The sequence below is a fragment of the Eublepharis macularius genome, chromosome 17, assembly GCF_028583425.1.
Source record: "Eublepharis macularius isolate TG4126 chromosome 17, MPM_Emac_v1.0, whole genome shotgun sequence".
Lineage (NCBI taxonomy): Eukaryota > Metazoa > Chordata > Lepidosauria > Squamata > Eublepharidae > Eublepharis > Eublepharis macularius.
The window spans coordinates 31,291,598-31,317,718 of NC_072806.1; the positions used below are offsets into that span (position 1 = coordinate 31,291,598).

Consider the following 26,121-nt stretch of genomic DNA (forward strand, 5'->3'; position numbering starts at 1 on the left):
GGTGTTTTGACTGCCTAGGGCAAAGGTTGCAGACATCACACACTGTCTAGATAAGTCTGATAGCTAGTGCTAGGGAGGGGGCAGCAGTTATAGGGCATGTCAACACCGGCGACATTGGGAAATGTAGCCTCCTGAAGGAAAAAACTTAGGTGAGTAGGTAGAATGTTAAAAGTTCAAGACCTCCAAGTCGCATTCTCAGACTCACTAACAGTTCCACATAGAGGGCTGGCGAGAAAGGCAGAGATCAAGGGCTTCAGTGCATGGATGAAAAAGTGGTGCCAGGAGGGAGGGTTTAATCTGTTAGCCAAGAAACTGGCTTCACTTGAACCAAAAGGGAACCAGGCTGCTGGCACTGAATACCAAAACAGTTGCAGAGCAGCTTCTAAATTAACTCCTGGAGGAAATTCGACAGGAGCCTGTTTGGGAGGACTCGTCCCTAAGGGCAGATGAGGTAATATTGGAGGGAGGGAGCTAGAACATGAGAATAGGACTGTGAAGGAGAACTGTGTGAAGATACCAAAAGCCTGTAGGGGGCATGGATCCCTGGAGAGGAAAATGAGATTTAGGAGTCTGTGCCAATGTTAGAGGTCTCCAAGCCCAGATGGCGAAGATAGAGTGCTTGGTGCTAAATGGCCTCTCCCACTATGTTCCCCGCAGGGCTTTACCCTCTGCGGATAAGCAGCTCCTGGTGGTCCCTGGCCCATGGGACATTCATCTGGCCTTGATGAGGGCCAGGGCCTGGGCATTTTTGGCCCTGGTGGAACATGCTCCCAATTGAGATACGGGCCCTGCAGGACATGTTACAGTTCCGCAGGGCTTGCAAAACAGATTTGTTCCGCTGGGCCTTTGGTTGAGAGCCAGCGAATTGTCCCCTTCGTTTGCCACATCCCGTGCTTTGCTGGCAGCTGCCCTGCGCTATATACATGGTTTTAAAGATATTTATTATAGCCTGAGTTGATCATGGCACCAGTTTGTTTTGTATTGTTTTTATGGTTTTTAGATATTTATGGTTTTAATTGTATTATGTTGTTAGATGCCCTGAGCCTGTTTGCAGGGAGGGTGGGGTATAAATTTGATAAAATAAATTAAATAGATATAGTGGGCATTTCAGAAGTTGGGTGGATCGAGGGCAAATCAACAGGACAGAGTTTATCCCCAGAAATAAACAAAGTGATGGCTGTGAGCACTGATGGCTTTAAAAGGTTTGTGGAGGAGAGGTCAGTCCATCAGTGGCTACTAGCCATGGTGACTGAAGGGGGCCTCCACATTCAGAGTGTATTTGTGGTTTGTTTGAGGCAAGGGAGATGGGGCAGTAAACAAAACTAGGAGGCAGCATCAGAGAAGAACTTGGCCTCTGTCATTTTGAGAGAAACTGGATACTAGACCAGATCCAGTATCCAATCCAGGAAGGCACCTGTAAGGGCCGCATGTAACACTTGCTCCTGTTCTAGGTTTGTACCCCACAGCCAATCTTCAGGACAGCCCTGCCTACATAAAGGCTTTTTGAATGAGGCTCTCTGCTTTGGGTGCCTCTCCCAAATCATTTTTTCTGCTGCCTGTCCTTAACAGAAGACATAAGCATTAGGCATTCAAAGACTCTTTATTCTAGAGATCTCAAAAATACAAGGAGCTCGGACCAGTCACCCCCTACAAAGAAGGCCTTTGATTCTGTTACACAACTTCAAAGCAACATCACACAGCAGAACAACATTTTGCCAAGCAACTGTGCACCAGGAGGAAACAGGAAAAGAGTGAAAGAGACGTTACCAACGGGACCGTTACCGCATGGAATGTGAGAGGGCTTCTTTGCTCCAGGCCTTGGCCTACAGCGCCATTGTTTTAAATAACAGTCTTGTGAGAACGTCACATTTCAGCTTTCTCTTCCTGCCTCTCATGCCCTTGCCAGAAAATGGCTGGGGATTATTCTCCTGGCCAGCGAGGAAGGCTGGCAACCAAACAGCCTTTGGAGGAGCTGACTGGAAAACTAATTTGGGGACCACGTAAATGCTTCTCTTGGTTGTTCCTGTAAAATGAGAAAGATACTCTTCTTCCTTCTGATGTTCCAGTGATTTGAAAGATCACAGTTGTTTGCAAGAAGTGGCTGAGGAAGTTCTCTGCTGCCACGTTTGATCCGTCTGCTCACCAGCACAACACTCTAGAACAGCTGCATCTGTGCTCTTTTAATATTAACGCAGATTAATGTCTGTGTAACGCACAGAAGCACATCATCTGTACCGGCAGGGGAGTAGCTGCGGAGCACCAGCTCCCAGGTTTTGAGCCACCCATCTCCCCCAGCCCAACCAAGCAAAACACACTATGCCAGCATGAGGCACTTTGGCCATTCAGGCAAACACAAGAGAAATGCTGGATCCAGCAATTGAGTCAAACCAACCAGAGAGGTAATGCCTCACTGCATATTCAGAGAAACCAGGATGAAAAGCATCAAAGATAGTTTCATGTTTCCTAACCCGCCCCCAAGTATGGGAATGGGCAGTCAAAAGTGTCTTTGCACTCGAAATTACAGACCTAGTCTGGGTTAAAAGCTTGAATTCTTTCTAGACCTCTGCGCCCTCCTATGCCCCATCACCAGTAACTCAAGCCAAGCAACCTGACAGCCATGGACATTCCCTGCCAGGGGCCTCCAAAACAGAATGGGGGAGGGGGGTGCATCCAACAGAACGCTGTTTGTAGCCGGTGGTCTGCTTGAGAAGGCCGACAGGCTTGATCTAGTTCAGGGCACCAAGGGTTGGATCCAGACTCAAAGGGCGATTTCCTCTGCGTAGCATTTTGGGGCCGCAGTGGGAGGTGAGATGCGGGAAAGGTCCATTCCGCCACTGGAAAATTTATTCTGGATCCATCCCAAAATTTCTATGTACTCTGCTTAAGCTCGTCCCGCCCCCCACACCCCTTCCCTCGGCATCAGTTCAAAAGGGAGAGAGCCTGTTGGCAGTCAGAGTGATTTTTTACAAAATGACACACAGTCTGGCCTAGAGGTGATGGTCACAGCTATGTGGATAGAAAGTATGAGGTGCCCCCCCCCCACGCACACACACAACCAAGGATCCGAACGCCACTGCCGGCTGTCTCGGCTGTTCAGCCTATGCAGAAGGCTTTGCAATGTTATGCTTGGCAAACCATTCGTCACTCCTGTCAACCGCCATTGCCTGTGTGAGAGAAGGAAAACAAAGCCACATCACAGTACAGTGAGTATGAGAAAGGGCTCCGCAAAGAACAAGTTGGGAAATTCAGAGTGAATTAACAATAGCCAATTGGGCCAACCTGTCATCTATGTTTGTTTTTTAAATCACAGACAATCGTGTGTTCTTAGGTCGTTGTCATAACCTCTGGAAGTTCACCAGTTGGTCAGGATAAAAGGTACAGCACTGCTTTGATCCCTGACAGTTCCTTAGTGCAGCTGAAGAAAGTAGATTTATTGCCTTTTAATTGTAAGACCCAAATTTAGACTTTCAACCTTACTAGAGAAATTGAGCAAAATCAAGATGCAATTTTGAGAGCACCTGACTGTTTATCTTAGAATTGCTGTGGGGGACCAATTATTTTATCTAGAAGATAATTATATGTTAATGTTATAAAGATTCATTTGTCACATTATAAAAAGTGGCATGTAGAGGGCTAGTTAGGCTTCTGTTAATGGATCTGCCAGAGATTTAGGTGAGATACTCAGTGGATGTATTAGGTTTTCAAAACCTTTCAAAGCATTCTGGAGACCGCTGGAACCTGATTTGCCTTTTGTGTTTAGTTAAGGCTGAGAAATGTTAGAAGATTTACAGTGCAATCCTATGGCGAGTTACTCCAGTCTAAGCCCATTGACTTCAGTGCCCATTGATTTTTTATTGCATGTGGTTTTTCAGCAGTAATTGAATTTTCGAGTTCTTGCCTAATTAAAAATGATTCTGTATTTCAATAAAAATCATTAACTCACATAGTTCTCTGTTCAGTTTGCTGGAAAAACATCAGAAGCTCAGAACCCTCGTTTTATTTGCACTATAAATTCTCTCTCAGTGGGTTATATCAGATAGAGATCCTTTGAGGCCTCTGTTACTATTTAGCTAAAATGAACAGTTCTCAAAAGTTAAGTGGTTACAGACCCCCTAACTGGGTGTGAATCACAGGATTCATTACAAACCTACCTCACAGGCTGATGGTGAGGATGAAACGGAGAATGGGGGGACCGTGTCTGCTAGCTGCCTTGAGAAAGGCAGGCCGGGAAGGATGAAAGCAGGATAGCTACCCAAAAGGGCAACGTGAAGCTTTTGCCCCGCTCTTTTTTTAGTTAACTCAGTGCACCCCGTTTTCATGTACAAGCAAGGGCAACCCCCTAACCTAGGGTTGGACACACCACTTAATTTCCTGGCCTGCTTGGGAAGTGCGCATGGCCAAATTTTGTCAGATCCTCCTCTTACCCAGGAATGCCATTGCTCATACGGCAGCTTTGAGCCCCAGAGCAAAACTTCTCCCACCTACAACAACTGCAGAAAGCTCCAAACAGAGTAAGAATAACCACTGTTACTTTGCATTACTTCTGTTTTCGGAATTGTGCAGTTGTAGGTCAACCAAGCTGGCATTCCAGGGTAAAAACTTTTTTTAAAAAGGGTCTAGAGTAAATCATACATATTGATAGAAATTTTAACTACCATTGTTCGAAGTTACAGTCATTCACCACAGTTTCTTTCTACATTTTATTGCACTGTGTCACAGTGTTAACTAATTTGGTTTTTTTTCATTAGCTGAAGCACTAAACTGGTTGATGAGAGACGGAGATTTTTTGTTTTTCTAATACAATCCACACGTTTTAAAAAAACACGCATTTGCTTATAAGGAAGATGACCCTAAACATAAGACAACCCCTACTTAAAAAATTACATATCTTTTAATTACTTGACATAACTGTAACTTCTATGCAAATGTAAGATGACTCCTTTTTAAATGGAGATTTAACTTAGTCTTGCATTTGTAGTTCAAACGTAGTTCAATAGTCAAACACATTTGGGATTTTGTGGCTTGAAATAGGAATCTTCTACAGATATGTTGTTTATTTATTAAAGGATATTTAACATAGTATGGATTTGGAAGAGAGGACTTGGTTTTTATTTATATCTCTGCTCCTCAACCTTTTCTGGTTTTGAGTTCTGGTTGCAGGTTCCTTCCCCCACCCTTTCCGTATGCATACTGGTGAACGGATCAAATATTTTTTGATTGGTCAAATGACCCCCTCCTAATAATTGTTCTAGGGCAGGGATCCCCAACCTCCTTGTGCCTGTAGGCACCTTTGGAATTTTGGAGGGGAGAGCGCCACCCCAATATGGCTGCTGTGGGAGATGGAACCAAATGGAATACCTCCCTCCTCATACCTCTTAGAAAGTAAAGAGTCCAGTAGCTCCTTTAAGACTAATGAACTATATTGTAACATAAGCTTTTGAGAACCACAGTTCTTGAAAGCTTATGCTACAATAAAGTCGGTTAGTATTACAGATGCTATTGGATTCTTTATTATTTTGCAACTACAGACTAACATGGCTAACTCCTCTGGATCTTAGAAAGAAAGTAAGCCTGAAGGGAGAGTAGAACTATAGACCAACTAAGGAAAGCCCAGGTGTTTCCCAGTCCTTTTGATTCTCCAGTAGAAAACCTGCCGATCTGAATGAGGGCAGCCAATAACAAGCCCTGCCTTACAGTAGCTGCACCCACTTTCTGGAAAGGTCCGTGGGCTCCTGGAGAAGTACCAGTGGTTGTCATGGTGCCCACGGCACCCCCTATGCCTACTAGTTCCTCCCCTGAATCCTGGAAGCTCCATAAAACATTTGGAAACTGTACAGCAGACAAGATTCTGGATCCCGGAAACACAGAGGGGCTGTTAGAAGTAGTCTTTTGTGGAGCAGCAGCACACTGTGCATTCTGGTTTCCAAAGGAGCAGTGCTTGGTTTCTAAATAAAGAGGAGACAGCAAATCTGTTTGCCTTCGAAGTCCTTCTTAGAGTGTGACCGAGGCTTCCTATTAATACTCAAAAGAGAAGGCACTCTGTACAATCCGAGACTTGCTGTAACAGCATGGGGAGGAGCCAGAATGCAGTTTTCTAGGGCAACGGCCAGGAAAAGCTCAGCCTCTGTGTCTCAATTGCCTTTCCCCACTCTGCCTTTACTGGGGGGGGGACTTTGCTACTCACGGACCAAAGTGTCTCCATTCTGCTGTATGAAATGGAGGGGTGGGGGCGGCTCTGCTGCATCACCTTTCCGACTCTCTTCTCGGCCTCCATTCTCTCTGCACAGCTCAGCACCTCCCCCATCTGTACGGCCAGCTCTTGGTTTGAGTTTTCACTTCCCCACCAGCCAACCGAACAGTCTAGCTCTTTTTTTGCTGCTGGACAAAGGCACAGCAACACAAGCTTGCCCCCATCCTGCTGTGTCTCTAGTTTATTACCGTACTGTATAGTAGCAGCAGAAATCTTTCATCCTCGATAGCAAGTCTCACAAATAATTGCGTTGGTTTCTCTTTTGTCTTTTGCCGTTTCTTAAAAATAGCAAGTTCAGGGGCTAACTCTCAGGCTTGGCATTCCTCACCTATAAAAGTGGAGTATGACCTGGTTTTCTGATCAGATCTTTGCACATTTCAGCTCTGTCCTCACCTCCCCGCTCCCCTGGCTATGTGAACTTATGCTTGTCACTGCTCGCAGCCTGGGCTTGGTTTGCTCATGGGACATTTTAACAGCACTAATCTGTACCAGGTGGAGTAATACACATGGCCCTCTAAAGGGGGCGGGTGGCTTCCAGTCCAGATTCTAAAATAACCTGGAAAGTGGGATCAGACAGAAGGTACAGATGCGGAATACAAGCGTGTGGCAACTGAACCATCATGGCTCCCATCTCCTTGAAAGGAAACCCCAAAATCTCCAAGGTGGCTTCAGGAAAGCCATACCAGTTCCAAGTCTTCTGTTTGGTTAGCAGAAAAAGACCGACTCACCTCATCTAAGAGCTTCCCGCCATTCGGGTCCACCTTGGAAAGCTCCCTAAAGCCTTCATCACCAACAAAGCAGATTTCATGGCCGTCCTAAAACCCGTTTCAGTGGACAGAGAGAAAGGAAATTACTTGAGGGCCAACAGCATTCCTGCCCAGCACAAGCTGCATTCCGGACCTACACTGATCCCACGGCAGCAGCTACCACCTGCCTCGAGACTTACATCTCTGAGTTGTTATAGAGCTATAGCTTACTCAGCCTCAAGTGGTGCTTTAAGGGCAACATACACCCCAGCAGTCAGGTCCCTGCCCCAAGGAAAATACAGTCTAAAATTAGAGTGGATGGACGGGGCCAGCATCTCACAGGGAGGAAAGGAAGCGGCTTAGGAGAGTCTCCCTTGACCTTGTTTTATGGGCAGCTGGTGGGGATGCCTCCAAGATAAGAGAGGGGCTGTCAACTGCGACCTGTTTAATGGCATCACTGTACAGTTCTACAAATGGGACGATAATTTTAAATATGTGGAACTTGACACCAACGTGGAGCTGGTCAGTAGCTTGAACAGCTTTACAAGGAGCTTAAGGGGAAAAAAATATCCATTATCAATTGGTAGGGGTGTACACCCGAAAAGTATTCGGGGTTCCCACTTCAGATTTACTCGAAGCATGAAAACAATTCGGAATAACAATGCAAACAGCTAGAAAAGTGCTGCGGACGCAGCTGCAACCACTTTGCCTGAAGCTTCCTGAATCGATATGAATCGTTTTGAAAAGCTTTGCTTCAGGATTCTCGAATCGGCTCAACAATGCTGGGGCTGATTCGGGATTCCTGAATCTTTCCAAATCACATCCCTATCAACTGGTATTAAACATGATTAATAAACAGCACCTCCACATACAGCATCTCCCCGAAATGTTAGTTTTGGGATACAAAATGGGGGGGGGGATTAGAGACTTGTGGGCTTTCTAGGGCGATCTGGTCGGCCCACCTTGGCACATAGGATAGCAGACCAGATGGCGCCTGGGCCTGATCCAGCAGGGCTTTTCTGACATTTGAAACACAAAGGCAGTTGTGATGTCTCCACCATTTCCAAGGGCACTCACAGGGTCTGCCAAGATGACAACTTGGACAGTCGCTTTTCCTGGGGTATCCAGGCTCACAAACGGCGTCAGAATTTTCTGGTTCTCCTTTTTCATCAAGGCTTCGATATCCAGAAGCTTGGGAACAAACAGAACAAGTCGGTCTGCCACTGGGGAAACCCAGATTCAAAACATTCAGCTGCTGGAAGACTCTGGAGCAAACACCCACTCACTGACGAGCCTACTGCACAGGGTTGGTGTGAGGATAAAATGAAGGCAGGGATAACCCTGAGCTCCTTGGGAGGATAAAAAAGAGATTAGAAAATCCTCACTGCAGCAAGCTGGTGATGGAGTGCTCATAAGAAAACAGGTTCTGACCTTTTGCTCCCCCTAGCATTACCACCCCTGGATTTCCTTGGGGATCCTAACAGGACCACCACACACCCCAGACTCCCATTACTCACCAGGGGATGATGACAAAACATGAACGCTGCTTTGCTGCCATCCCCTTGGTCGCAAACAGAAGAGGAAATGAAGCCGCTCCAGGACAACCTCCCAAGTAAACTTCTGCATGAAGAGTGCATGGCGTGTAAGAGGAAGGCTTACCTGCTCCTTTGGGCAAGAGAAGGCGATCCGTCCAAAGGCAGTGCCGTGATCCACGACTTGGCCAATGCCCTGCAGCTCGAGTTTGCACTGGCAGAGGAAACAAAGAACAGGAGACAGCTAAGAGGGGCAAAGAAACACGAGGCCGCTTTTATGTGGGCCTGCAAGAGCCCGCAATGGTCACACTTCTGCAAATTATGGCCAAAAACCTGTTCTCCCGGCTTTTGTTTGGGTTACGTCAATCAGCTCTGCAAATAAGCAGAAGGGTTTGGTGTAGAGAAAGAGGGCTGGCGCCTCGCTGATTCATACTCTGCATGTGTATGTTTTCAAAGGGACATAAGCAGGCTAAAAAGAAACAGAACTCCCTCAAATGGGCTTAATGCAAACTTGGATGTATGTGTGAGCCCAAGTTCACCCCAAGGGAATTGATCTACTTTGGGGATTTTTTTTCTTAGGAAGGCATGTGTTCAAACCCTAGTGCCTTGGAATCGAATATGGAACTGAGTTATCAGCAGAAGTTAGTAGAATGTCTTCAAGGTTGGATAGCAAACATGGATCCATGGGTCCCTTTATCCAGGCATTCATAATGTATACACTAATTGTGTTTCTCAAAGTGTTGCTGTTCATCAGTCAAGTAGTTCATCAGTCACCTTTGCAGACAAATTTTGTCTCTCCAGAATGGAACTTTGTCTGCTGCACTGATTTCTCAAACCTTGAGCAATTTCCCCATACCTTAAAATAATGCAAAGAGGCAGAGAGGCTTCAAGGTCTTGGCCAGTGCTGATCTGACCATCACCAAACAACCTTAATTCCTGCTAGCATTTCAGACAGCAGTCCCCAGTGGTGTTCAATTCTGGAGCCCTTTCTTCTATCAGTTATTTTCTTTAGAAAGAAGGTAAACACTGCCTCTCTAGCGATCTGCTTGAGGAAGCTCACAAGGAAAAACAAGATAACAAAAAAACCCATAAAAGCAACAAACACAAACCATCTCATTTTTAAAAGCAGCCATTAAACAAGCTAAGAGCCAGCTAGAGACAAAAAAAGCAATATGCAACAGCCTGCCGCAGCTTTATGGGTGAGACTACAGAGAACAGGGCTTGGGTAGCAGAGCTTAGCTGATGGACTGGACAATCTAGGAGACGGTAGTGGTCCTTCAGGTACCCTAGAGCCCAGCTATTTGGGCTTTAAAGATGAGAACCAGCCGTTTGAATTGAGGCCAGAAACAAACCAGCAGCTGATGCAGATCGTTCAGTACAAGGCTGATACGATCCCTATATCCCACCCTTGACAGTTGCTTGGATGCTGCCTGTTGGCCCAGGTGAGGTTTCCAAACAGCTGTCAAAGGGAGCCCCATATAAGAGAGCATTACTGTAATCTAACCTGGATGTGATCAGCAGTTGGATCTCCATAACCAGGTCACTTTTTTCAAGGAATGACTATAGCTGGTGCATCAGCTAAACTGGAAAAAAGCATTACATACCACAAAGAAGACCTGAACCTCCAGCCATAGCATTTGAACTCAAGCCACCCAAATCCTAGTCCATTGCTTTAACCACTACACCATGCTGGTTCCTTCCCAGAGCTCAACGGCAAAGCAATCTCCTTCTAGGCTCCAATACTCCAGGGGAGGTTTTCTTGCTCGTCCTCAGCCTCCTTACCTTTGCCGCTCACTCCATCAATAACCCCCAACAATAACCCAGATTTCAGTAGGTTCTGCCTCCCCTGCATCCAGAAACTATCCATCCTCGCCACTCATTGTACCAAATTTGCTAGTCCAGCATCTCCAATCAAAACAAACTTGAGTAAAAGGTGATGAGAAAGGGCTTCCTTTGCTAGAGCTTTGGAGACTCACCGCCAATCTGAGCAAATAGGAATCAACAGTCTGTCCCAGTATAAAAAAAACACCATAGGAGAAGCCACATGCAATCCATGCAGAGAGACTCCAGTTCAGCCCCTGGCATCTCAAGGTAAAAAGGAAACGATCTCTGTGTGAGCGTCTAGAGAGCCACTGCGGGGCTGGGTGGACCAATGCTCTGTTTTGGGATAGAAAAGCTTCACATCTTTAGTTCTGAAATGCTGATTTTGAATAAAACAATCCTATAAACCTACACTCCTCCCCAATGATCCTAGGTGATATTTGGAAATTCCAATTATACTTCTCTGATACCATTATATGTATGTACCCAGATACCAGTTTCTCTCTGAAATATTAGCACCCTCTGCCGAGTATCCTTTGCCCCTCCCCACCCAATAGAGCAGCCGACAGCAGGGATGGTTCTTATGCGGGGGGGGGGGGGGGGCGGCTCCCAGGAAGTGCTGCTGTTCGTGTGGGTGGGTCTCTAAGAACAAGGTCTTCTAAGCCACAGGAAGACTGGAAACGGCCAGCCACTGCAGCAAGCAGCTCTCTGAAAACCATGTGCCGATTCTCACCAACCTGGTTGTCCGCATAGCCAAGCAGAACTCGTTGCTTGGGCTCATCCCTCTGGTAAACCTTCATGCCCAGCAAGTTTGACCAGAAGTCCACAGATCTTGAAAGACTAGACACAGCTAAGGTGACCTTCAGCACTGGATCTGAAAGAATGCATGAGTGCTGAGGAACAGCCATTTTCCGAATGTGGAAGTCCACGAGGGCCGCCACTTGCCAACCCTCACTTCCTGTCCCTCCTTCATAAAGAGGTCGCTGTATGACCCTGAGGGCCCTTATCTAGAACAGCGAATAGTTCAGCTAAGTGAATGCACCTGGTGTTGTGCTAAGATTAGGTGGTTCCTCCTCCTTGTTAAAATAAAAGGCTGGTGTGGGTGGGGGAACGGGGAACAAGCCAAACCACAGAGAGCACGGGGTTTTGTAATCACTTGTCTAGATAGTTTTAGGCTAGGTTAGATTAAGTTTTTTAAATTTTTTGCCATTGCTCTTGTCTCGAGAGCGGCCTCTGTTGTTTTTCTAAACCCTCTCTTGACCTAATAAATAATTATTCTGCCTGGGGCTCGAGTGTCTGACTGCTGTGTGCAAGATCCTCCAGACTAGCAACCCAGAGACCAGGGTGGGTCTCGTGTGAAGCAGGTGAGGTTCACTCCTCTAAGAGGCTGCTTAGAACCCGGGGTGGCTGTTAGCAGCACCCAGGACGGGGGCCAGAGGGTGTACCTGCTCTTGACAGCCCTTACCACATCACTCGCCTGCCCACCATACTCACAGACTAACTCACTGCAATAATCCAAAATGAACATGCCATACATGGACCAATTGGAACAGACAAGGCACTGCAGCTGTACGGCCCTGCCATGAGAGAACACACTCAGCCCCTTACCTGGCTTTGGAGACTCTCTGTCTTCCAGGAAGAATTTGTAGCCTCCAGGAGCTTCTGCTTGGTAAACACCTCCTGAGATTTCTTTGAGGGGCCATTCCAGCTTTTTGGCATTGCTTACTGCTTGGTGGGACACAACCGTCATGCCCTGGCATTGCCAGAAAACACAAAACAATAGTGAGATAGGTGGTGGGCAACTGCGTGGAGAGGTCCAGAGCAATTATTCCTTATCTGCTGACAATAATTTGCCTGTTGAGAAGCATCCCATATGTACTGGGATAGACACTAGGAAGGATGCTCTCCGCTTGCTTTCTTGGCCTTATCATTGTTCAAGGTAATCTGTGAACGTGACCTAAAAAAATTCTTATACTCCCTACTAAGACTGTGCATTGTAGGGGAATAGCAGAGGGCAATCTGTCTCAGCCCTGTCTGATCTCATTGGGGGCCCCAAATCCATTTTCAGGGTGTCCCAGAACTCTGCTGGAAAGCCAGTGAACTATTTCCACGCCAACGTCCCCTACGATGAAAATTTCTGGAAGTCCTGGTCATCTCCCCTCCTCTTTTACATACAAGGTGGGCAGTAACAAAAAGCAGGGCCTCTCGACTGCAGCACCTCTCTTTAGAATGCCTTTACTGCTCACCTGACAAAGAATCTTTTAAGCTTTTTGTGCCAGGCAAAGACACCTCTTCCCCAAGCAACTGCCCAAGACACCCTTGCCCAAGCAATTGCTCGATTTGATTTGTCTGCTGTGAACCCTACAGCTTGTGTGTTGTGTATTTTTTTTTAAATGCAAAACCTCCTTTTAGATATTTGCTGCCGCTTGAAATTCCCCCCCCTCAAATGTTACGGTGTTTCCCACTGTGATTTTTTTGCTGTGAAATCTTCATTTATTTGTAAGGTCCCCTGACAGCCTTGGCCTAGAGATTGTGGGAGATTAATGTCTAATAAATAAATGTCTATACATTCAAAAGAAACCCAAAATGCTAGACAACAGTGCATGACTTTTAGTACCAAGCATGGATTCTTGCAAACAAATCTCACCTACCAGAAAATCATTGCCAAGACGGTAGTCTCCGACACCATAATTGTAGGTTAACTCTGCCACAAAGTGATCATCTTCTGGACCATACCCCACCATGGTTTTACTCCATTTTCCATCATAGGGACTAGAAACACATTTGACTTTTTTAAAACACATGTCAGAATCTCAGCAATCAATCTCCTACAGCTACCTTCCTCCAGATCCCCAAAGTCTCAATCCCACATCTTTCAACTAAATCTCATTCAATTGACTAGTCAAATATTCACTGTATGTGGCAGCTTAAGACACACACACAACGTATCCTTTACTGGGAGCAAATTCCCTTGATAAAGCTAATGTGAATTTTATAAAAACATACTGCGATTTTGCTTTATTTCTGTATTAGTTTTTTTTAAAAAAGATACCTTTGGCATTCTAGGGTGAAGCCAGAAAGATGATTCGATGAAAGCATTCCCTTGGTTAAAAGTTAGAACTACTAATCACATTTTTAAACAAAAAAGAACATTGTTTCACACACACAGTTAAAACAGAACATTTTTGTAATTAGACTAAACATTTGCATTGTTTTGATAAAGTTAATGCTTTAATACAGGAGCATCTGATTGAACCAAAAGACGAAAAGATTGGTCAATTGATTGATCAAATATTAGCACTTTCAACTTTCTCAGACTTCTGGGCTCAGCTTTCCCTTAGGATTCAATGAGACCCGTAGGAGAGTGAGGTGGAAGAGAATTGAACTGGTGGAACGGACTACATTCCTTTATACAGTTGGTAACAAATTTCTTCATATTTCCTCACATAAAAAATTCCCTTTAGACAGAAAACTAGCACAGCACGGAGAACATTTCTATTCCCTATCTGTGCTTTCAGTGCTGTTTTTCTACCATCTGAGGTCTCCATCTTTTCCCTACATGTGTGAACCAGGTCTTACAATGCATTCTTATGTACATTTACTCCAGTTTAAGGCCATTGAAAACAATGGGATTAACCTGGAGTAAAACTGCATTGCACTCTGGTCTCTGACATCGTTTTAAAGCCTATTCTCCTTATCAAAAGCACAAATGCTCTTCTCTTTCCCTATCATTCTCATAAAACTCCCCTTTCCCATTCTTCATTTATGTATTACTGCTAATACAGTAATACTGAAGAACCGGAATGTTGATAAATGTTCCATAAAATTCACAACAGATCAGTTACAGGTAGCTGCAGGATGCTCTCAAGTAATTTTCAGTTTAGAAAATATCATCTAAAATGTTGAGAATTGCAAACAGACAAATAAGCCTCACCTTTCCTCAGATAATTTCGATTCCCTGAAAACCAGATTTCATTCATTGGCAGAACACTGGTAATTGTACATACTTAGGGAAATGAGCGAGTCAACAAAGGGGATACTGTCTCCAAGCATTCAAGAGTCTACACATAAAAGCGTGGCTTTGAATAATTGAGAAAGTCAACGCACCCATTACAGGTAGCTTTGCAACCTTCTTCGAATTCTTCATGCCTTAGAACCTACGGGTGCAAGCATAGGTAGCCGATCAAGACTCAGTTCAGCAATACCATATATTCCAGTGCAGAGCAGCATCCAAGCAATTTATACATCAAGCCCCTGTTTCAAGTCTTTCCTCTGTCACAAACTCACTATAGCCTCCATTGGCAACAAAGGAATAACAACGTCCTACTTTACAGGGCAGTTGTAAGGATCAAAATAACGTACATGAAGCCTTTTGAAAAAAATAGTGTTATATGAATGCAATTATTATTACTCTCTCTCTCTTTCATCAAATTAAAGCTCTTCTTTTCTCATCCAGAAAGTCTAAGACTTCAGTTCCGATCATACTTCCCCAAGAGAAAATCCCACTGAAGGCAGTGGAGCTTACTTATGAGTAAACAAACATTGCCAGTAAGTGCAGCTGAACTGAGTTTTGTTTCATCCTTCTCTTACTTATTTATATTTATGTTATTTATAGTCCGCCTTTCTCACTAAGATTCAAGGCGGTTTACACAGTGTTGTCATTTTAAACCTAAAATTTATTTATTTAATTTACTGCCTTTTCCCCACTGGAAAGCCAAAACGGCTTTATATCATTCGCCTCTCATCCTTTTTATCCTCACAACAAGCTTGCGAGGTCGGTTAGGCTGACCGCCAATATTTCAGATGGACTCTGTCCACTGAGATATGACAAACACAAAAGAATCAGTCAGTTAGCAGCCCCTTAGAGCAGCAGCTAAAATTGGCCACTTGAGGCATCCGTACTAAAGAATTGCTGGACACTTCTTGGTCCTTGAGGCACCCGTAGACTCGGCTGTCCTCTATCCTCCGCGTTCCAATGTCTCCCCTCTCCCCGCCCCTCACTTACGCGCATGCCCAAAACCTCTCGGTAGAAGCGGGCGGTTTGGGCTCGGTTACCGACTTTGAACACGAAATGCAGCGCTCGCCGACCTCCCATTTTGCGTCTACTGATTTTTCTCTCCCCTATTAGGCTTGTATGCTCATTAGCCCAGTTCTGATTTTTGCGCTCGTCCCCCCTTCCGGCGCGTGGCAATGACGCCATCCACGAGCCACTAGGAAACCCCACGGTCAGTTTTGACGCTCTATCCGGATGTCTCTATGATAAAGCTGAGGCACTCTGTTTTCGCGGGGCTGCAGCAACGATAACAAGTAGCTTTGTGGTACTCGAAAGACAAACCAGTGACAGAGACAGACTATAAATACAGTAATGATTTGATTACAGCGCTGGAGTTTGGAATCATGGGTAAAAGCCGCTTTTAACACGAGTTCCGGTGCCTTCGACAAACCTCATAGCTGGAGGAAATCGCGGTTTAAGGAAATGACGTCAGACACGCCTATCACATGACAGCTGACGCCTTGACGTTGCTTTGCCTCATTTTGCCCACAACCAAGATGGCGCCTGGCGCACCCCCCCCAATCCGTTGCTATTAGCAACGGAGGGAGCGTCAGGCAGGTAACCTTGAAGCCGAAGCCCCTTCCGCTGTGCCCTCGACCAAGATGGCGTCCCTCGTGCGGAGCATGGCGCGGTTTCCCTTCTTGCTGCCGCGACCACCATCGAGGGCAACAGGCGGCGAGCGTGGAGTGCGCGCACTGAGAAGGAGCCCCGTCCGCGTTCTCCCTCCCCGCGCGCAGGCGCAAGAAGACGCCGCTGCCGCCGCCGCCGCTCAGGCCCAGCAGCAGGCCGGCCCCCGCCAGAAGAAGCCCCGCAGCCGGGAGCCGAAAGCTCCGGCGGAGGAGCCGCAGAAAGAGGCGGAGCTGCGCTACGAGCGGGCCGGGCCCGGCGACAAGAGGCTGAGGTAAGGAGCTCCACCTCCCTCCCCGCAATGGCTCCCGGGAATTGTAGTTTGGGAGGGTACAAGGGAGGGGGCGTGGCCCAACCGGGTCTGCTTTAAAGGAACTTCCAAGCTCCTCCCCTACCTCGAAGGGGACGGGATTCTACGAGCCATGTGACCCTTTTGCGGCGCCTTGCGGAAAGACGGGGACGGTTGCCAATCTCCAGGTGATGGCTGGAAATCTCCAGCCAACACATATCAGTTCCCCGGGAAAAAATGATTGATTGGGAAGGTAGATTATGGCATTATACCCAGCTAAAGTTCCTCTTTTCTACAAACGGCACCTTCTCCAGGTTCCACCCCCAAATTTACAGGATCCCGGAGCTGGATATCGGGGTGCAGCCTGGGGAAGATGGGGTTGGAGAGAGACCTCTCCAGGCTACAATGGCGTAGAGTCCTAAAGACATTTTCTCCAGGCAAAGTGATCTCTGTCGTCTGAGAGTCTCTCTACCCAAGAGTCCCCGGACACGTGTTCGTCAAATGTCAGGGCATGCAATGTTAGCCGGGAAGCATAGTTTTGAAAGACAGAGCCGGCGGAGATTGCTCCAGAGAGGACAGATTCTCTCAAAGTCTTGTGCTGTCTCCAGGATCCCTCCTTCTGGAGCCTTTGCCCTGGTAAGGCTCAGTTAATTCAAAGTCTTAAGCAGCAAGGGCAGCAGGGTAAAAGCTCTGGCACGCCAGAGGTGATCTCTGTCAACTCAGTCTTTCAAAACTATGCTTCCTGGCTAACATTGCTTCTCCTGGCATGTGAAGAACACATGTCAAAAGTATTATGTAGAGAGACTGAGGCTCAGAGCCAGCCTACAAGGGAAGCCTGACACACGTTGGACACTTGTCAGCTTCCCTCAAGTTTTGATGGGAAATGTAGGCGTCCTGGCCTTGCAGCTTACAGAAGTTTACAGAGCGGCAGTCTGTGGGAGGGAAAACATGCGGTCAGGAGAGGAGTGCAGGTGTTGGGCTCTTGCCGGGCGCCCCCTTTCCCCTCCGCTCTGTGTGTATGTGTGTGGAGAGCCAAGCTGTAAGACCAGGATGCCTACATTTCCCATCAAAACTTGAGGTAAGCTGACAAGTGTACAATCTGTGTCAGGTGTCATTTGTAGTTTGGCTCTCAGTTGTAATTCAGGGAGATCACTAGGTGCTGAATGGAGGTTGGCAACATTATTCCCTGCAGGTTGAGTGGGGTGTGGCCTTCGAAGACCACCTTAAATGGGTTGCTCCTGCCTGTACTACTGATAATCTTGTGATATTTCATTGTTCTGGGAGAAAGGCAGGCCTCAAAATGCTTCAAAGAAGGACATGTTTAGTACATCATGCAGGTGCAGAGAGCGCCAGTTTGAGAGAGGATGTCTTTGTGCCCAAGCCCATTCCCTGCTGCTTGAGAGTCAAATTCTGCTTCCCGAACTTCCTTCTTGTTTCTGGGGCTTCCTGTGCTACCCACACATATCCAAGCACATCTTTTGCACCGAAAGAACGAAAGAAACACATTCCTGTTTTGAAAAAGAAACATGTGGATCTCCCTCTCCTTTTATGCCACCTGTGGCTTCTCCGTAGGCTTCCTTACTCTGAGTTGGGAAATTCCTAGGTTCAACCTGGGGAGGGAGCTTAGCAGGGATAGAGGGTTGTTAAGAGTCCATCTTCCCAAGCAGCCCTTTTCTACAGTCATAGATCCAGAGGAGTTAGCCATGTTAGTCTGTAGTTGCAAAATAGTAAAGAGTCCAGTAGAAGCTTCAAGGCTAACCAACTTGATTGTAACATAAGCTTTTGAGAACCACAGCTCTCTTCGTCAGATGCATGATGCATCTGACGAAGAGAGCTGTGGTTCTTGAAAGCTGACGATGCATCTAATGAAGAGACCTGTGGTTCTCAAAAGTTGACAGTGCATCAGACAAAGAGACCTGTGGTTCACGAAAGCTTATGCTACAATAAAGTTGGTTAGTCTTAAATGTGCTACTGGACTCTTTACTATTTTCAACAGTGGAAGCGATTGCTGTAGTCTGGGGCTAATAACAGGGACCTCTCTGCTCATGGGAAGCTTTTTATTTTTGTGAACAGAAAACTTGTTTTGTTACAGGAAGCAGATTTCTTTGTTCTTATGGGCTCCTCTTCATTCCGGGCTGTATCCCAAGGAACTTACAGTTTAAATCATGATAGCAAAGAAGGGAAATGAATGGAAACCGTATTACTGTGTTTTAGATTCACTCTGGGAGGATAGTTCAGGGGGAACTAGTAAGTATTGCCTCCAGACCAAAAAGCTCAGTTGAAGCTGCTACGCCCTCATTTTGGCTCCAAGCAACCAACCAACCATGCAGCTTCTCTATCACTCAAAAGTTGCCTTGTCTAGTGTGAGTGGCAACTCTGACCTGTTTTTCCTCAGCAAAGTGGTGACTATTGCCAAGTCAAGGGCGTTCCGGGAGAAGCACGGGAAGATCTTGCTGGAAGGCCGACGCCTCATTGCCGATGCACTGGCAGCTGGCGCCGTACCCCAGACACTCTTCTTCAGCATCTTGGAGCGCCTGCGGGAGCTGCCGGCGGCACAACTGAAAGGCGCCAGCCTCGTCAAGGTCAAGTTCGAAGACGTCACGACCTGGTCTGACGTCATTGCCCCCCAGGGGGTGATTGGTAAGTTGCCTTCAAGGAGCGGAATCTGCCTCCCGCAATGCTTCAAAGCCAGCCTGAGTCATCCACTGATGGGAACAGCTTCTGAGAAGAGTCCCCCAGGCCCTTGTTCAGGCAGGAGCCTGGCTGGGAAATCTTTGCTCTCTCTCTCTCTCTCTCTCTCTCTCTCTCTCTCTCTCTCTTTCAACAATGAGTTCAGACCTGACAGCCTCCAGCGCTAAAGCCAAGGATCACGTTCTTTTGAGAGCCTCATAAATGAGCTCCTGCCTCTTCCAGTCTCTCTAATGTTGTCTTGTCTTCGCCATCCGTCTCAATCAAACCGCTGTTTCTTGGATTTGAAGCAGGGGCGGGCAGAAGAGAGGCCTCAGGCCAATTCTTTGCAGCTCCTGGCAAGGCAAGCCAAATGGACCTTGTTCTGACCCCGCAAAAGTGCTCCTGGCTTTCTTAAGATGGGCCAAGCTCCCCCCTCTCTCAGCCTGGTCTGCTTCAAAGGGCTGTTGTGATAAAATGAAAGAGGGGAAGAGTCGGCTACTCTGCCCTGAGCCCCTTGGAGGAAAAGACAAACTATGATGCATAGGCTCAGGTTCAATTAACACAAATAAATCATGTCCTAACCGTTGAGGAAACCTGTATATGCAGTCCAACTTCTGTTCACTCAGTTTAAGACTCATTGGGATAGCGGGGGCATGAGGCTTCAGGGAAAAGATGGAGCTCCTGGAAGACTAAAGTCACCCCCCCGCCCCGCATCTAAATTTCTTCCTCTCTACTCACTCATTTCCTCTGCTCTCAGTGGCCTCACCGGCCCTTACTCAAAACGTTTGGAATTTGCACCCTTCTGCTAAAGTTATCTTGCTTCTTTTATGAGCAAATGCAAATCTGGCACCCTTTCTAAGGGATGGTTTTCCTCCCGGCCATGGCACACAGTGCTCCCTTTGGCCCTGAGCTCTTCTCTTGTTCAGCCCCAGCTATTCCCCCTCGAATACCATTTGTTTCTGTTTGCTCAGGCATCTTTCCCAGACCAGATCACGCCAAGATGACTTACCCAGAGGTTCCGCAGCAGCACAGGCTGCCTCTCTCACTGATCTGCGACAACGTCCGGGATCCAGGCAATCTGGGGACTATCCTGAGATCAGCGGCTGGTGCAGGCTGCGAGAGGGTCTTGCTTGTCAAAGGTAGGGAAAAGGGGGGGGCTTAGAGCCTTGTTTTTATCCCCTTGGAATGCAAAAATATACATAGCCCAGAACTAAGATACTTTTTAAAGGAGTCCCATTCTCTTCTAAAGGAAGGGGTTGTGTGTGTGTGGGGGGGGGTGCATTATTGTTGCAGCAACCACAGCAAAAGTGGCAACTTGTGATCGTCCTATTTCTCAAAAAAATACAGAAAAAGATACAGAAGATTCAGCTAGGAAGTCCAAAGGTTTGCCGTCAATATCATCAGGGTCCAAAGAAAAGCAACACAAGTGGGAGAACACAAGTGGTTTAGTGCCGTTAGGAACAGAGAAGACCAAGGGGGTCTGCTGATGTGCCTTTTCACTCCCAAAGCTCACATTTGCTGCCATGAATTGGATCAGTGCACTTCAAGGCCACCTAGACCTATTTCCATGTGTGCGGAGCAGCATATATACCCAAACGTGTGGTCATTCAGTATTGTGCGCTTATGCACAAAACCACCTTGCAGAGGGATTTGCTCAGGTGTACTTGGAGGAGCAAACAGGAGGTTGTTCTCTAGGATAGAGATCAGCAAGAAATTACTACAGGTTCAGGGGCCAGAAATGCTACTCCATGCAAAGGAAACTGGGCATTTGTGGGCCAGCAGGAAGCACTAATTGCTTTGTGAGGCCCTTCCATTGCTGTAATACTTCCCCTTCCAAAATGACAGGAAAGAAAATCCAAGATCCTGCCCCATTCTCCTTAAAGAGCAGCAGGCAGTCTCAGAACCTGGGACCAACTCCCCATTCGTAGGAGGGTAGTAAGATTTATTAACGTCTGAATGTGTATCCCTATTTTTGGATAATGAAGCCAGCAATCCCCATAGAACTGGGGAAGGGACTGTGGGCAGTGGTAGCTTGCGATCTCACTTTCTCCCAATTTTTGCCACTCATCCAGGCATTGCCCTTTCCCCTTTCTCTCTCCAGGCTGTGTCGACGCGTGGGAGCCCAAAGTACTTCGGGCAGGGATGGGCGCTCACTTCCGCCTCCCCGTCATCTCCAACCTGGAGTGGGAGGTGGTCCCAAACTACCTACCCCCTGACACATGCGTGTACACAGCGGACTGCACTGTGGAGCCCAGTCTACGGGCCCAGGAGGAGCCCCCAGTGCTGACAAAGGCCAGCTGGTCCTACGAGTTGAAGGTACAGCCGGTTCGGGGGGCTCAGGGGTCCGATCCAGACAGTGAAGAGGCGGCAGCAGCAGCAGGGCCAGGCCCATTGGGAGTGAAGTATTACTTTGAGCCATGGATGGAGGGTCCCGTGGCTGTGGTAATTGGGGGGGAGACCCACGGCTTGAGCGTAGAAGCCAAGAAGTTGACGGAGAGCACAGGCGGGCGGCGGCTGCTCATCCCCGTGGTGCCAGGCGTAGAGAGTCTGAACGCGGCCATGGCGGCCAGCATCCTGCTTTTTGAAGCCAAGAGACAGCTGCACCAAAGAGAGGAAATCGGAAGCCACGAGGAGCCACGTAACCAGGGTCGGCCACAGCTGCTGAGCACTCGCCGTCTGCCGGAGAGAGCAACTTAGACTCATCCTTTTGTGGGGCTACACTCCTCCCCTTCTAGCTAAAGTAACTCACTCATCCAGCAACACAGAAGCCTTGTTGCCCTGGAGACCGTCCGTCCGGAATATTTGCTAAATGTGGTCCTTCAGGATGTAGAAATGCAAGAATCTTGCAGAAATAAACAGGCAACAGCCAAAACTTTCTAGACAGACTTTGGTAGAATTCTGAGTTCTTCTGCTTCAGGTCGCAGAATATATACAGAGTCCCTGTTTTTGAATGCTCCCAGACACCCTCTAAATCAGCGACCTGCATGTAATAAACCAACACTAGGGAAAAAGGCTCAGCACAGCCCTCTCTCCCAGATACAGTGTCCTCTCCTAGTTACCGGGGAACAATCTTCCAGAGAAGAGCATTCCAAAATAGGGACTTTTCCCACCTGCGGCAAAAAAGTCCAGCCTTCAGAAGCGTTTGGATTTTGCGGCAAAACCAGAAGGGTTTTGATTGCAAAACTGGGCTAAGTTTGTTCCAACCCTTGCCCATGTAGCTGGCACGAAAGTCAGCACAAAATGCCCTGGGCAGCATTTGCCAATGTAGACTCAAAATAAAATTGCCTCATATGTGACTCAGTGGCTGGCAGGTGATTCACAATGGTATCAACAGAAGCTGAGGACACGAGAGATACTCGGGATGCTAAATGCAGGCAGGTTTGTTGCAGTTTCCCTTCTGCAGAGTGACCCTCCGTTTTGTCTTCTCCCCCCCCCTCGCCCCACCCCTACGATGCGTTTCTACTGAAAATGGCAATGCAGTTTACTCTGAAGCCAGATGGGTACAAAATAACCTTTCGGTTTGCTTGTCAGTCTGTTTAAATAGGGGAGAAGAAAATAACATGGTCTCCAGTAGTCTGCAATTTCTGCTCTCAGTATGTCTGTTATGAATTGAAAAAAATCTTTTCTAAAAAACTTGTACCGTAATCGCACCATAGTTCCTTCCCCACCTACACACTAGCTGCGGGCCATGTGGTGCAACCTTTTAGATTATTTTAAAATGTGATCTGAGGATGATTGCTGTGCTATCTAAACTGTTCTCTTTTTTAACCCATCAGTAATCTTTGAAACTAGTATTTTGCTGACCAGATGTATTTTAATTCTGTAGATCTTCAACATTAGATTCTAGTTGATGAAGCAGATTGCAAAACTTAATTTGGCCAGAAGGTGGCAATACATGCAGGAAAGCAGTTTATGGGGGGAAAATAGGCTGCCATACCTCACCTGTTTGAAGCTAAAACAAGGCCTGATTCACACATGCAGGAGAAGGGAGTGAATATTACAGGTTATACCACTTAAGTCTGCAGGATGAAGATTTGAGCTTTGAATGCTTTTTCACAGAATGGAAAAAAATACTCTCCCTTCTCTTGGCTTGTTGTGCTGGCTTTCTATTTGCAGGGATTTCTTTAAACATAAGGCTGTATTCCAAAATGGGGCACTCCCTCAACAGTCTGAAGTGGTGTATTCTATCCTATCACCATATGGACTAGAATCTTGAATTGGAACTCACTTCTCTCAACTTGCATGCCCCAAAAAGGGTTCCTATACTTCTACGGCATCTGTTTGTCTTTAGAGTGCTTTTTCCCCTACCCAGAGGTGGCCCAGAGACTTGGGTGCATCTTTACTGCACAAAAAAAACCAAGGCACACTCCCTACAAGTGCAAGTCATGAGAACAGGTTTTATTACAAAGTTCCAACCACCATGTACAGTTTTTACAATGTCACTTTGCCAGGGCATAGAAAAAAAGGAGGGAGGTTGGCTGTGCTAGTCCAAGCGGGCTCCCCTTCATCCCCCAGTGCCTGAAAAGATAGGGTTGCACCTCTGGAGAATCAACCCACCATTAGATGTAAGAAGAGGACAGCACTTGGGAAAAAGAGAACCAACTGCAGCAGTATTGGGGTGTTTGGGGGGAGGCGTTGGCTACAATTCCCCCAGTGCAGGTAATACAAGAAAGACCCCCGACACTCCACAGAAAAGCCATCTGATGGCTCACTGTCCATGTGCTTAACAATAGGGGTGATCTTGGATCAGTCCCTCTCTGGCTAACCTACTTCATGGGATAAAGAGGCGAGAACAATGCCCACTGTGCCCCAGAGCGCCCTGGAGGGAAGGGCCAGATAAAAACGCTCTTACTCTGCTATGCCCTGATCCTAAGCGGCGTAAGAATGGTGCTGAACCTCAGCTTTTCACCACAGGGACGGCAGTGCCAGGTGCCAAACGCGGGTCGTGCCGAGACAGCTCCACTGTGTCTAAAGCCCAGTGAAAGGCTCGGCTGCTGTGGTATCCCCTTCCCATACACACACATGCTGCCATGCACTGGGCTCAGCGCTACAATTCATGGGGCTCGAAATGGTTCAGGAACTCTCATTTGTGGGGGAGCCTTTGGGAACACCCAGGGAGAGGGATAGCAACAGCTGCTCTTTGAGGCAGTCATCGCCAAGCAAGTTGCGGGGGGGGGGGGGGAGTGAGGAACGGAGCCCTGGGGGCCCCAAATCCTCACCGCCACCCAGAGGCTTTTCGGTGGTTGGCAGTGGGCCCAGCTTGGGTGCTGGCATCTTGGTCTGGGAAAGGTACATTCTCCATCCACCCCACTCATCAAAAAATCTTGAAACCGAGCTGCATAGGGATACCCCACGGAGGCTGGTGCAGTCCTCCGGGTGGATCGGTGTAGCCAGTATCCTTTGCTGCCAGCTCCTGCCCCACAAAATAAGGTGGACTCCTGGGCTGAGAAGCAGTGCAGCAGGACTGCTCAGGGCTCCAGCAGGTGAGCAGTTTTTGGATGATGCCTGGCTACAGAATCATAGCAGGCACCTTTGCCTTCCTCTTCCTGGGAAAGGGAGTTTGAAAAACTGAATCACTGTGGGAAGACCCCCTTAACTTCCATTCCTTCTCCCAGATATTACAAGCCCCAGGAGCTGGGGGAGCCCCAGAAACCGGGGATGGGGTGGGGTTGAAAGTTAAAACTGCATCTAAAGGATGTGGGGGGGCACCCCCCCCAATCTTGCCATTACAGCACACTATGAAAAAAAATCAAACTATTTCTACGAGTTGTAGTTTTTCAGATTTTGTTCATTTAAAAGGATTCCCCCACTTACTGTTAGGGGAAGATGCAAAAAAAAAAGGGGGGGCAGAAATACGAGATTTGCTTATTGCTTGGTTTGCAACGGTTATGTGAATGCAGAAAGAGGAGGAAGGCCCCAGACGTGCCCACCCACCCCCGTACCCACACCTAGAGCTGCAATCGGGAAACAGTCCATCTTTACCTGCTAGCTAACGCCATGTGTGAACAGCAAACTGCCACCGCTTGCAGCTCGTCCCAAGCAGCAGCCCGCTCTGCCCCCATCGATGCCCCCCTGCTTGGAAACAGCACCTTTGAAGAATGGCGGCGAGAAGACTCAGCTGTGTTAAAGCAAGGCACCACAAGGAAGTCTGCCGGTCAGGCCCTACTCAGGGCTGGGGAAATCCTGCAATTTTAAAAATGGGGTCCGAGTGGAGTGGGGTGGGGGAGGCCCTAGAGGCAGCCTTTCCCACCCTGCTTCTCCCACACTTCCGCTTCAGATGGGTTCAGGTTTCAGCTTGTCCACTAGAAAGTCATTCACAAACGTTTCAACGATGTCTGGGGTGATCTCCTCCACGTCCATCACGTACTTGGCCCTGGCAGACATATCCAAAATGGTCAGGAGGGGAGCTGCTTCCGGGAGGTTGGTATAATCCCGAAGGGAGTCAGTCATGTTGTCCTAAAAGCCCAGGAGGAGAGGGAGAGAGAGGACTCGGTGAAATCTAGGCAAAGACATCTGGATTGAAAAGGGGAGAAAGCAAGCACTCCGTCTCCTAATGCCATTAGATGTAAACCGGGGGGGGGGGGGGCACAGTCGTATCTGGAATAACACGTCCATTCGCCCTGGACTCAACGAGTCCAAGCTGGAAACATACAGGAAAGGTTGCCTGGTTATTGAGCACCTGTCAGGCAGAAGGCGGAAAGGCTGGGCCAATCTCCCATTTCCCAGAAGGGACTGGCGGAAGCGGAGGCCGTAAGAACATTGCTTTGCTCTGCCTTCTTCTTGACAGCCCCCTCCCAATTGGCCCTGAGGTCCCCACAGGGGTGTCACAACATCTCCGTGCTGCTTTTTGACCCATCAGCACCCAAGCACCGTGCCAGCAAGTTGCTCACGCCCCTTCCAGTGTGGCCACAGTTGAGGGCGGGGGGGGGGGAGGTGATCACCTTTGTGGAGAAGGGAACTGCACTGAAGGAGACCCCCCCACACACACACACACACCTGCAGGAAACAAAGAAATTGGGGGCTTTTAGTTTAGGGTAAACGACCACTAAGAAGGGACGTCATAAATTTGAGAAAATTACAAAGGCAAGTGGGAAGCCAAGCGTTCTCCCACTCATAATTCCAAACCTCCGTGT

General features: G+C 47.6%; 3 protein-coding genes across 3 annotated transcripts in view; 1 reads left to right on the forward strand and 2 right to left on the reverse strand.

The window, feature by feature from the left end:
- Positions 1–1,596: 1,596 nt before the first annotated feature.
- On the reverse strand, positions 1,597–15,982 carry GLOD4 (glyoxalase domain containing 4). Its single transcript, XM_055001334.1, has 9 exons — positions 15,355–15,982; positions 14,457–14,506; positions 13,001–13,121; positions 11,958–12,102; positions 11,087–11,223; positions 8,656–8,742; positions 8,074–8,187; positions 6,979–7,065; positions 1,597–3,164 (listed from the first exon to the last, which is right to left on the reverse strand). The coding sequence occupies exons 1-9, from the start codon at positions 15,547–15,549 to the stop codon at positions 3,099–3,101; spliced, it is 1,002 nt and encodes a 333-aa protein (XP_054857309.1). The 5' UTR covers positions 15,550–15,982; the 3' UTR covers positions 1,597–3,098.
- On the forward strand, positions 15,953–21,871 carry MRM3 (mitochondrial rRNA methyltransferase 3). The gene is made up of 4 exons (XM_055001331.1): positions 15,953–16,303; positions 18,714–18,958; positions 19,960–20,127; positions 21,090–21,871. Exons 1-4 carry the CDS (start codon positions 16,005–16,007, stop codon positions 21,683–21,685), a joined length of 1,308 nt encoding a protein of 435 aa, XP_054857306.1. The 5' UTR covers positions 15,953–16,004; the 3' UTR covers positions 21,686–21,871.
- Positions 21,872–23,359: 1,488 nt separating this feature from the next.
- NXN (nucleoredoxin) overlaps positions 23,360–26,121 on the reverse strand; it is a 90,469-nt gene continuing 87,707 nt past the window's right edge. The window contains exon 8 of the mRNA XM_055001948.1: positions 23,360–25,444. Coding sequence (XP_054857923.1) covers positions 25,262–25,444 — 183 coding nt within the window. The 3' untranslated portion in view covers positions 23,360–25,261. The remainder of the gene's footprint in view (positions 25,445–26,121) is intronic.